Source organism: Scophthalmus maximus, chromosome 16 (assembly GCF_022379125.1).
Source record: "Scophthalmus maximus strain ysfricsl-2021 chromosome 16, ASM2237912v1, whole genome shotgun sequence".
Taxonomy (NCBI): domain Eukaryota; kingdom Metazoa; phylum Chordata; class Actinopteri; order Pleuronectiformes; family Scophthalmidae; genus Scophthalmus; species Scophthalmus maximus.
In genome coordinates this window covers 3380308-3392474 of record NC_061530.1, presented here as the reverse complement: position 1 = coordinate 3392474, position 12167 = coordinate 3380308, and the positions used below count along the sequence as shown (strand labels likewise).

General features: G+C 40.9%; 1 protein-coding gene across 1 annotated transcript in view; it reads right to left on the bottom strand.

Annotated features, from left to right (window-relative positions):
• Positions 1 to 12167, bottom strand: part of myo15b (myosin XVB) — a 105791-nt gene that overhangs the window by 53148 nt on the left and 40476 nt on the right. The window contains exons 24-28 of the mRNA XM_047327801.1: positions 3410 to 3503; positions 2857 to 2886; positions 1407 to 1460; positions 1042 to 1099; positions 798 to 922 (exon numbers count right to left, since the gene is read on the bottom strand). Coding sequence (XP_047183757.1) covers positions 798 to 922; positions 1042 to 1099; positions 1407 to 1460; positions 2857 to 2886; positions 3410 to 3503 — 361 coding nt within the window. The remainder of the gene's footprint in view (positions 1 to 797; positions 923 to 1041; positions 1100 to 1406; positions 1461 to 2856; positions 2887 to 3409; positions 3504 to 12167) is intronic.

Genomic DNA, 12167 nt, shown 5'->3' with positions numbered 1-12167 from the left:
TGCAGTCATGCAAATGCTTTAATGTGCTTCCCATGTCTACTTTTTAAAATGGCGGGCCGGGGCGAGACAGATAAAGCACGGACGGTAACAGGAGTAAGGGATCTGACACATCACCCTGAAAGGATTAAAACAAATTAGTGTAAGAAGGCACATATGGAGAATGCCGTGAAGCTAGCCATGCTAGGCAGAGTAAACATCGCTACGCAACCGGTTGAAGGCCATAGGATTGGGGTGAGGAAACACAACGAAGAGGTGGATAAGAACAGGCACATTTTGTCGAAGATAATTGACTGTGTGAGATTCTGTGGGGTGATTGAGCTGGCAGGTAAGCTGTAACATTGTTATGTTTACAAGACACTTAATTAAGTGTCTCCTTATTTCATTAATTATTGTTTAGATGTGGTTATTTCACATTCCTGATATTAAGCAGTAAGATGCCCTTGTTTTACACAAATTAAAGTGCTCATTAATGTTATATATAATGTATTTCATAAGTAGGTATGTGATACCATTCTGACTCATGCCAAGCAGCGGTACTCCTTCACCAAACACCTCATCAGTGCCACTCTGTTTGCAAAGAAATTTACTACTTTAGGTTTACTTCACAGAACAGGAAGCAAACAGTTTCCTGAAAATTGCATTTCTGTTCAACAAATATTTGTATATGATGCTGGATTATCAAAACCTTTTGTAGGGAGGGGTGAAGCAGAATTGACATTTTAGAGAACCAAAACTGCATTTTCAACATGTGTGTGTGTGTGTGTGTGTGTGTGTGTGTGTGTGTGTGGCTTACACACCTTCAATATGGATTTAGCATAGTCAGAGAATGGGTAACTGTCTATATCAAGAGGGAGGGCAAGCTTGTGTTCTGCCTTCACATGTGGAGGTGCAACCTCTACCACCCCTTGCGAATGCTGCCATCCTGTTGGAAGAGGACGGAACTAAAATCAAAAAAGATACTATGGTTGAAATATAGAGTTTGCAGATGTACAGACTATAGTCTACAATCAGTCCTCTAGTTGAGCTGCTTATGAATCAGACCTGCAGCACTGAGGAGTCTGGCTGACAGCTCAGCAGGGATCTCCAACTTCCCCACATCCTAAAGATAGAACAACATAAAATCAATTTTACAGTATAGTTATCAGTGGATTAACTAGCTCAGTCCTTCTGAGCCTAAAATTTTCCTGTCTTGAAATGTTACTGCTGGATCACTATTCAATTTAATTCAATTAAATTTTTTTTGTATAGCACCAAATCACAACACACATTGTTTCAAGGCACTTTACATAGTAAGGTCAATACTACAGGGAAAACCAACAACCAACAAATACCACAATGAGCAAGCACTTGGCGACTGTGGATGAGAAGTATTAGAATGTATTAGATCACTCAGTTTGTTGTCTTACCATTCCTGGAAAGACAGTCTTTGTCACAGTTTTTTTGTTCCTCTTGTGAAATTCCTGAAATTAAAGACATATTTAGCAAGTCAACCATGCTGCTTGTCATTCTGTGTTAAGCATGATTTCAGCTCATGATCTAGAACTCATATTAATTTAGTATCCTGCAGCAAGTCGGTTGCAAAACCACTGTGTAACCTCTCACTGCAGTATGTTCAGTCAGACCTATTTTTAGATACACATCCTGTTATTCACTCCATAATTACCCCCCCCCCCCCCCCCCCCCCCCCCGTCCTTTCTAGTTTTTATATTTGTATCTTCATTCCATGGTATTGTGATTATTCTCTTGATTTTAATGGATACAGGTATCAAGGTTGTGTGCATTACAGATTTAACTTAGCTGTGCACACATTCAAGTGCAGATTTAAACATTAATTTAACAACACAAAAATCCACAGACAGCCCAATCGAGCCTTACCACCTAATAGTATTAATAATTACTCACCCTTCCAAACCAACAAGTGCGTCATAAATCATAGCAGGCCAGCACACACCCTCTAAGTTCCTGGATCACTGCAACCCCACTTAAGTACAACTTACTTTACAAGGATCTTGTCTTCAATCTCGAAGATATTTCATTCAAAGAGATATGTAATTTAGCACTAATCATCGGGATAATATTCTGAGAAAATTAACACTCAAGATTAAGATTCATATCTTATGAATTTCCATTTCAACCTAACCTCACCGTTTTCAGACTGCGGGGGTAAACCACAGCACCCAGAGAAAACCCACTTAGATTGTCAGATATTCTGACTTTTAGTCCCTAAAACCTCATACCCTGGACTGCATTTCCTGTAATGAAACTCTGTGGTATTATATATTCGATCGTCTCCGCTTAGGAAAATTGTATATCTTTCAAACTCCACATACCAAGTTGTAGGCTATCTGATGAAAAAAACAAAAACAACAAAAAGCCCAGGAACAACCTGATTATATAATCAGTGTTATTCTCTCCTTTTGTTTATTGCTCCTCCAGAGCTATGGAAGACATTATACAACTATATATACTACACTACAATTAGAAGTTACAACAGACTTTCAGCCCTAGATCCTTCATTCTTGAGTTAATACAATCTTTGTCTTTGTTATGGTAAAGCTAATGAATGTGTACATAGATATGTAGAAATTTCAGATTCTCACTGTTCACTGTCCAAGCCTCATAAAACAGTAAAAGCAAATAGACTGACAGCGACAAGCAAATAGACTGACAGCGACACACCTGAAGCAAAGGAAGAAACGAAAAGAAGAAAATTGTCACTATAGACAGGATAAGAAAACTAGATGAAACACAAGCAGTACCTAAGAGAAGTGTCTCTATATGCTGTTTAAATTACAGTTTCGTCTGTTATGATCCCCTAGGTATGTACTATTTTGGCAATGGAAAAAAACAGCCTACCTGTTGCAGCTGTGGAACTAGAAGTCTAAGGAATAGGTTACAGAATGTGGAAGAAGAGATTCAGTGTTGCTTCATATTTCACCGTGAGAGGTTGAAGTCCAAGTCCAGAGTATGGCTGAGGTGTATGCAGGGCGTGTGTGTGTGTGTCCAAATGACATGAGTAATGCAAGATAAGAAAGCTAGTTAAAGGAAATAAATATCGGGAGGGAGAAATGTTATGTTCATAGTTCATACATACTGTATGTATAGAAAAATAAATAAATACCACAAAATTAATTCCATTATGAGGTGAAGGAACCAATATCTGACACAAAAAAGGAGACAAATGTAGTCTTTGGCATAAAACATGACAGTCCAGTTCTTATCGCTGTGAGGCTACAGACATAAAGTATTTTTCCTATCACAAATAATATGCTGTTGTGTTAAGCTGCTGGTATTGCATGTGAGTCACTTGGAGCAAAGGTTGACAGCACAATAAACTCAGCAAACATCATTTTGCCAAGAAACTCTGGCAAGGACTCAGCTGGGGCATATCTCTCTCTCTACTATTTACCTTCCTCCAATGGCGTCTCCTGATGGTGTCTCTTGTCACCAGCATCACTGCCCAGAACTGGGTGAAGGACTGCTTTAGACGCTTGTAGTACTTCCTAGATGAAGAGAGGAGGCAGCAACATACAGTGTTCCATGTTAGTATAACACTGTCTGACCTCATTTTAGGCTTCAGGTGAAACCTAACTCCCTCTCAGCTCAAATATCTGCTTCATCTTTAATTAGGGCCTGAGCGCCAACTAGCAAGAGGCTGGTGAAGGCCCTCTTATATTTTCTCTGTTTCTTATTATTATTCTCTGTTGCGCCTGATAGCATTTTTCAATGACTTCGCATGCATCAAAAGTCCTCAAACTTTGCAGATTTGCTGGAAAGGCGTGGGATCCGTTTGTGAAATTAATCTGGTGCATAGGCGTGGCAAAATGCCTTGACAGCGCCACCTACAAGTTTCCTAAAATTGAGCCCCTCGTTCATGTTTCACTTTTCTTATATTCTTCAATATTTTACTTCTTTGTCAGCAGAAATGGATTAAAATATGTGTCCATGGCTGTATAATCGCCTGAAACTAAGATTTTTTTTTTTATTAACTTAAAATTATCCCTTTATATCTCAATTTGGAGCATGTCAGCTTTCGTGTCTGTTTTCATGTCTGCCATGTTGCACCAACATGTTGACCCAGAATGGACAAACTGGCTATAGAGATAACTTTTAATGTATTTATCTTCCCCGAAAGCCACTGTATGATCTCTTAAAAGTTTGAAGGGGAGGGTGAAGTTAGGGGTATTCATGTGGTAGCAATGAAAACTGCCACCACTAGATACCATTAAATCATTCACACTAGATCTTTAAAGGGCCCATATTTAACATCTTTCTGGTGTTTTATTTGAAGTTTTGATATCCTTAAGAAGACATATGGGTTTTTTTATTAACAAAAAACATCTCAATATGGTTTTATAGCTCTTCTTTTAGGAGCTCTGCAAAGGAACAAGGTGATTTTGGCTTCTCTGATTAATATTCATGAGTCTGTCTTCTGATCGATCTACTGTTTTCTGCGTGACGCAAGCCAGGAGAACCACAGGTTACATGTTGTTGACAACAGGAGACAACCAACCACCTCAGGTGTTGGCATGAGTGATATAACTCCTGTCATGAATGGGGCAGTGAATTGAGTCTGTGCGTAGTGGTGTTTGTCAGCGTAGTACAAGGGAGAGAGAGAGAGAGAAGAGCTGCGCGCAGCACTTACGCAAAAAAAACCGATCTGTATCTAACCGATGCAAAATTTATCGGTAACTGGTGTCACAGGCCGCGGCGGAAGACTGCTGACAAAACTAACTGCTTAGCGACTGGATGCTGGATAAAGCTGCTGGCAGCAGTTTCCAGCATCCAGTCCCTAGCTGTGACTGCGGCAGCATATCTCCCTCTTCCTAGGCATAAGCCACTGGTTCCTTATATTAATATTCTTAGGAAGCCTGTGCCATGATTAAATAATAATTATTAATAACAATTATTATTATTAATATTTGTCTGTTTATTGGCCGTCTTGACACTTATGGTACTAACAGAGCCCCTAGACCTTATTTATTATCTACATCCCCATTTGCAAAAACTGGGCCACATGAGAAATGTGGACCAGTTCTCATCTTTCCGAAAGACATTCCCTCCCTGCACTTCCTACACTCCCCATGGCCTGAAGGAGCATTTAACAGAGCACAGTTCACCTGCAGACTAGCACGCAACCCAGGTTTCTATGCCACCATACGAAACCAAGTTATTGGTCATCAAAGGTATCTGTTGGAGCCAAAATTATGATTTCGATATTAACTTATATTTTGATAAATTGTGCATAAATGCAGTGTTATTTAGAGTAAACTAGACTCATTATAAACTGACAATTTGTGTTAATTGATCTTGATGTTTGGCATATCGTCACAGCCTTTTGACAATCAGCTGATTAAGGCAGTAATTGCATTAGCTGGTGTATAAAAGCCTAGCTGTCATTCAGCTAAGGGCCTTTGGTTTGTAGCCATACGTTTTTTTAACCGATGCTTCAAGTACCGCTCAGAACATTTACGTGATGGTTAGTTGAAGTTGTTTTTTGTTATATCTTTTATTTTTGCTGTGCTGTCAACTTTTGTGCACCATCTGGTAAGGACAGTTCATTATTTTTGTTGAAAAGTAAAAAAACTTATCAAATTGGAACTTGAGTGATAAAGAAGAATAAAAGTGAAAACAAAAGGAAAACAGTGGAGTGATTCGGAGTCATGTTTAAGCGCGTCGACCACGGCGCATTCCAAAGCACCAAAAAGGGATCAAAAACGTTGTCAGGAAGTTGCGCTAATAGTATCCATACAAACATTTCAGAGACACAGGTCTAAGAAGAGCTGGAAAAACAAGGCATCAACATATCCAAAATATAAAGAACTATGAGCAGATCCAGTCAGCAATCCAGTATATCCACCAACTGCACCAACCCAGTCCCAAGCCTGAGATGTGGAGAAAATCACCACCACAAAATCTGCACAAAGGAAAAACAAAAAGCTAAATGTGCCAACTGAGCAGGTGAACACTGCTATCTCGGAGACATGTTCAGTTTATATCTCACACATGATCCCATCAACCAACAGGACACCACCCACAAGACTCTCAACCTAAAAACCAAACACCACCAAATTCCCCAGTCTGCACCCTAACAATGGCACCCACCTCACTCAAATATGTGATGACCTTAGAAAAACTTACCATGGACAACAACAAAATAGAGGAAATACTCAAAAGCATCAGGTATACACACAAATCAAGCTGTGAACACATTCCCACTACTACACTTCCCTCTTTTCTCACCTACACCATGACCTTCACCAGCTTCTTATACATAAACATAAGAGGAATTAGGGGAAGTAAAGTTACTAACTCAACTCCTTAGTGAAAAGGACGTCTGTCTGGCCTCCATAAATAAAACACTACTATCAAACAGATCACAAATTCAAATCCCAAACTACAACATCATAAGGAAGAACAGCACACAGGTCATGGAGAAATAGCAAAAACATTGAATACGCTGAAAACAACTTTGGTCGGAGGAACTGGAGGGACACTAATATGTTGCAACCAAAATTAAGATTCACCCATATCAATCCATCATAGTCACCAGCGTCTACTGCCCCCCTGGAACAAAACCCTCAGAAGCTCTATCCAAAGTCATTCTCAAACAATAGGAGATTTTAATGCTAAACTCTTAGACTTTTACTACAAAGAAAAAAACCAGAGTGGCATAGAACTGAAGCAGCTCTTTAACAGCACAAATCTGATAATCAACACAAACAAACCTACATATATATCACCTCAAACAGGCAACATGGACATTCTGGATCTGATTCTATGCTCTCCCAATCTGGATGCAAAACTACATAAGTTCTCCACCACAAACCATCTCAGCAGCGATCACTTACCTGTTCTCACCACATTCTCCTTTCAGATACAAGCAACATCCAAAAAAAAATAAATTAGAGATAAACAGAATCCAAAGCATCATTAAAAGACAAATCACCCTCCACCAACAGAAGACCTGGAACACATTCTACCAAAAACTAGATCAGGACTCAAACCCCTGAACCTTCTGGCAAAAAATAAAGAGCCTAAATGGAGATCCATAAAACACCCACACACCACCAAGTCTCAAGCAAAAAACATTAATGACAATAAAGAGCCATACTCTTCAGAAACTACCTGAAAACATCCACTCATGTCCTAACGACCCAAACTATAATAACACATGGAAAGCAATTGTTGACAGAGAAATGGAAAAAAACAGGACAGAAAAGAGAAAAACCCAGCAAATCGCACTGTAGAAGACCACACCCTCACAAACCCAGTCACCTGCCATGAAATACAACTGCACCTGAAAAAAATGAAACACAAGGCACCAGGAGAAGACAACGTTGACACCATCCTGATAAAACAAGCACTGGTCACTTACCTCCAGCACCTTGGACAGCTCTTCTCCATCTGCCTCACATCTGGTAATTTCCCCTCACCATGATAGGTTGCACTCGTCACCATGATTCACAAACCAGGAAAAGGTCCACACACCGCCACAAGCTACCGCCCCATAAGCTTCCTCAGCCACATAGTAAAACAGTTTGAAAGAGACCTCAGCTAACGTCTAAGCAGCCACATAGAGTCAATGGGCCTCCTAGGAATTCACCACGCCTGTTTCGGGAAAGGGAGAGCCACCACAGACAACATACTCAGACTATCAGAAGACATCCACAGAAACTTCAATAGAAAAGAAATCACTCTGGCAATATTCTTTGACATAGAAAAAGCATTTGACAAGGTATGGCACAATGGACTCAAATACAGTCCATTGGAAAACAATCTCAAACTCCCCAAACCAGACCATCATCTCTACCTTTCCTTAACAACCGCCAGATCAAAGTTAAAGTTGCCTCTGCCATTTCATTACCTTTCACACCCAAAGCAGGAGTTTCCCAAGGTGCATTCTTGAGCTCTCTTCTCTTTATTCTGTACATCTTCGACATCTACTACCCCCCAGCCACCACTGCCAAAGTCTCAGTTTGCAGACAACCTTTGCTACTGGTCAAGATCCAAACGCCCACATCTCGCAGGAAAAAACTATGTACATGCATAATCGAAATAGAAAACTGGTCAAACATGTGGAGAATCAAACTCAACCCTGCCTAAAACACAATATGGTAGCCAAAAATGAACACCATACAACTAGAACATCAATATGAGCAAAGAAGCAACATTTCAAAGCAACATGACCTGGGAAAAACACATCAGCAGCCTGGAACTAAAGGCAAACAACAGACTCAACATCTCAAAGCCCTCCATGGAAAACATGGCGCATCACCCTCTACAGTCATCGAGGTCTATCTATCATTCATCCGACCTCTGTTTGAATACTTGAAAACTGGATCAACATATCTGACAACCACCCACAACGCCTGCAAACCATCCAGAATAAAGCACTGGAACTGGCTCCCAGACTCCCATTCTACCTCAGTCATCATCACTACATCCGCACCATAGCAGGCATCCACACTATAAGACAAAGACACCAAACATTATCACTAAAATACCTGAGGACAACACCATCAAACAACCCTGCTCTACAAAAAACAATAAAACAAGCAAAACTAACAGCTGGCACCCCCTCTATCATTCATCCTAGAGTTGGAGAAAGCCCCAAACCCCTCATAACCAAGCAACCAAACCAAAAATGGAATGCTGTAAACCACACATCATACTGTAAATCATATATATAATCACTGTTAAAAACAAAGCACTTTGTTGGTTTGGTTGTTTCTGGGTCCATAAGCCTAATCTAACCTCAACAGCCCTTCGCATCTCTTTACCTCTCCTCCTACAAAGACCAATTGTGGATAGAAAAGGGCAAAAGCCCTGAGCTATTCCTTCAGGCTCACAATATTCTACGCATCTACCTGGCAACACTCATCAGACATACTCACCAGAGCGCCGGAAGAGCGTCACGGCAGCTAATGAGTGGCGACCCAACCAATTCTCAGAGAACAACAAAACCTTGGACAGAAACCAAGAGCACAGATCTTTTTGTTTTTTTTCGACTACTTCTAACTATTCATGGGGACAATCCCTACCACTTCTGAACTGAACTGAAACGAGTGCATCTCAGCTGGCCAAACTCGGAGCCTGGAGTGGCTGATGGGGACGCCCAACAGACCGCATCGTGGATCCAGTGGTGCCCCCTAACATTTTTCACAGGGGTGTCCAGATGGGGGCAACTGAAAATCTCAGGGAAGCACACCAAAACCAAAAGACATAACTGAATCTATGGAATTATACTATGCCATTGTAGTTTTTTTTTTAGAGTGTTGGATTCGAGTGTTGGTCTTAGTTAACCTTAGTTATTGAATACCTCTTTTTCCCTTACCCACCTTACCTTCATTTGGGTCCTGCTCCTTCAAACCCATAAAACGTAGAACTAATTATATTATTTAACTATTAAAAAAGAAATTACATTGATTTAAATGAATAGTACCTAATGTAAAATATCATGAAGCATTTTACCTGCATGTAGCATATTATGCATATGCCACTGCAACTCGCCAGGGGGGGCCAGTGATTTCATTCGGGCCCCCCCTTGATGGCGCCACAGAGTGGATCACGGGCCTGCTGGTGGAAGACGTCGGGGAGTTCGGCTGGAAAGAGTGAATAGCCAACTACATCCCTAGATAGACAGTTTGACTACACATAAGTGAGGCATACGTCCAAGTAAAACTGCACACACTGCATGCACTGGACTTAATGTTACCAGGTGAACGTAGCGAGCTGGGTAGAGGTCTGTTCGTCTCCTAACATACACCTCCTTCAAAATTTGATACCACTATTGGGGAGAAAAGGTGTGTGTTCATACTTTTGCACTCTCCTCATTCATATCGACACATCACTGTTGTTGTAGCACCTGGATATAAGCCAAGACATTTAGGAGAAATGGTTGCTATGGTTGTTAGTCTAGGAGAGTCACTCAAAGCTGATAACAAGCTTGGGTGATGACCTTTACATGTTTTGCTTACAAAAGTCAGTATCGCTGCGTCAGAGTACATTTGTTTTGTAGCAGCATCTCCCAGTGCAGTATGGGCCTCCATCAGATCTTTTTGCCCTGGCCACCTTGTGGGTAAAGCATAAAGATCACATGGGGATCATTAAGTCTGCTCGAACTCACAAGGTTACTCTCAAGCTGAAGGCTAAACTACCTGCAATAAAACAGTATTCCTTATCTCCAAAGCCATTGCTGGGATTAAAGGAGTTATTCAATCTTTATTGGACTAAGGTGTGTTAGTTTAAACCACTTGTCCATGCAACAAACCTATTTTACCCATTCCCAAAATCACCCTAATGAGTGGAGATTTGGGGCGGCTGTGGCTCAGGAAGGAGAGTTGGTCCACTAAGCCAATGGTCTACAGTTCGATCCTAGCTTCCCCTAGTCCGCATGCCGATGTGTCCTTGGGCAAGACACTTGACCCTAAATGCCTTTTGGTGGCTCTATGAATGTGACAGAAAAAGCATAACATCTTATATTTTAAGGGTCTCAGACAGGGGCGTGTCAAAATAACTCAATAAAGCCTCTTACCACATTCCCCCTTGCTTTACATTTGATGTAGATAAACAAAATTTGGTAGGCACATGTATCACATCAAGACTTACAAAAAAGACTGGGCGTGCTCCGATCAACAGGAAGTGTGCAAATTTTGCAGACTTCAAACCAGCAACTTCAATTTGATGTGTCATCTCGAGACCTATGGGATCAAACGATAAAGCTTGAGTTTTCGTCAGAGCCCCTTGCCGTGACGACGTGGAGTAGACGTGGTGATTTTCAGGCCTTCGCCATGAAACAGGAAGTTTCTCCTGATCAAAGGAACATGATGTTGCTCCATGATATGGGACATTCCTCTGCGTTGCATGTTAAACGTGCACATGTGCGAGGGCCCCAATCAAAGCTGCTTGCACTTTTAAACTTCTATTGGGATATTTTAGTTTTCACTGCCTAAACGTACGAAAATTCCCCAAAATTTGCACACAGCGACAATTCATATTCTAGTTATTATTAGGGCCTGAGCGCCATCCAGCATGAGGCTGGCGAAGGCCCTCTTGTATTTGCTAGGATTTTTATCATTCTCCCGCGCACTTTTCACTGACTATGTGTGCTTGAAAAGTCCCAAAAATTTGCGCACTTGCCCCACCGGTCAGAAAATTTGTTGAAAATTAATCTTTAGCATGGGCTTGGCATAATGCGTCTATAGCGCACCCTAAAGTGAAGCCCTGACATTGCGATTATCCGACATGTATGACATTTGGGTGGCACATGTATCCAGATTCAGATGATACTTCAATGGAAGTAAAGGAGATGGAAGGAATCCAGTATTCAGTAAAGGCGATTTGCAATCATACAGTATTTATGTATTTTCAGTTGTAAATTTAATTTAATTTCAGTTTGGGACATTCGCAAAAAGGAGGGATTATTCGGAGGCATATGTTTCCTGTTTTAATCAAATGACGTTAGTAATAATAACAGAGACCTTATTAGGACCCTGTGGAGTCAAAGGTCATTTATTAGTGTGAAAAAAATCATAAATGAAGAACAATGTCTTCATTTATCCTGTTATTGAAGGAAACTCAGCGTGAGAATAATGGATGTACCGGGAAGAAAGCTGTACAAAAAATGCACTAACCTCAAATACAAATTCGCCCCTATTTGTCCATTATTTTGACGTCTCCCTTTACTGGTCTTGTATTTCCAGTATTTTTCCCCCTTTAGCTGTCATACCTCTGGGGGACTGGGAGATGGCAAACCACCCCAGTTATGGAGAATCAGGTTGGGCGACCCCAGACAGAAACACACAATACTTGTTTATTCCGTTGCGATAAGGCTTCCCAGAAATGCCATATCAGGCCTTACTTCCTGCCCCATGTCAGGAAGTGTTGATTAAAGAGTAAAAAGAAGTAGTTTACAAGAGAGCTTGAAGTTCTGCTTTCAGACATAAAGTCTGAAAGCAGTCTATATATATATAAAGTCTATATTTAAGCAGCGTCAGCAAGAGTTAAGATACGGACTAAACCAGAGCTGTTAATACTTTATCACCTGTGAGTAACACTGTCACTGCAATAAAGATGAAATGCATCGATATAAAAAAAGCTAACACTGGGGGCGCACTCAGGCGGCATAGGGAGTAAACGTGTCTCTGTGAGCTCCGCGCTCAGGT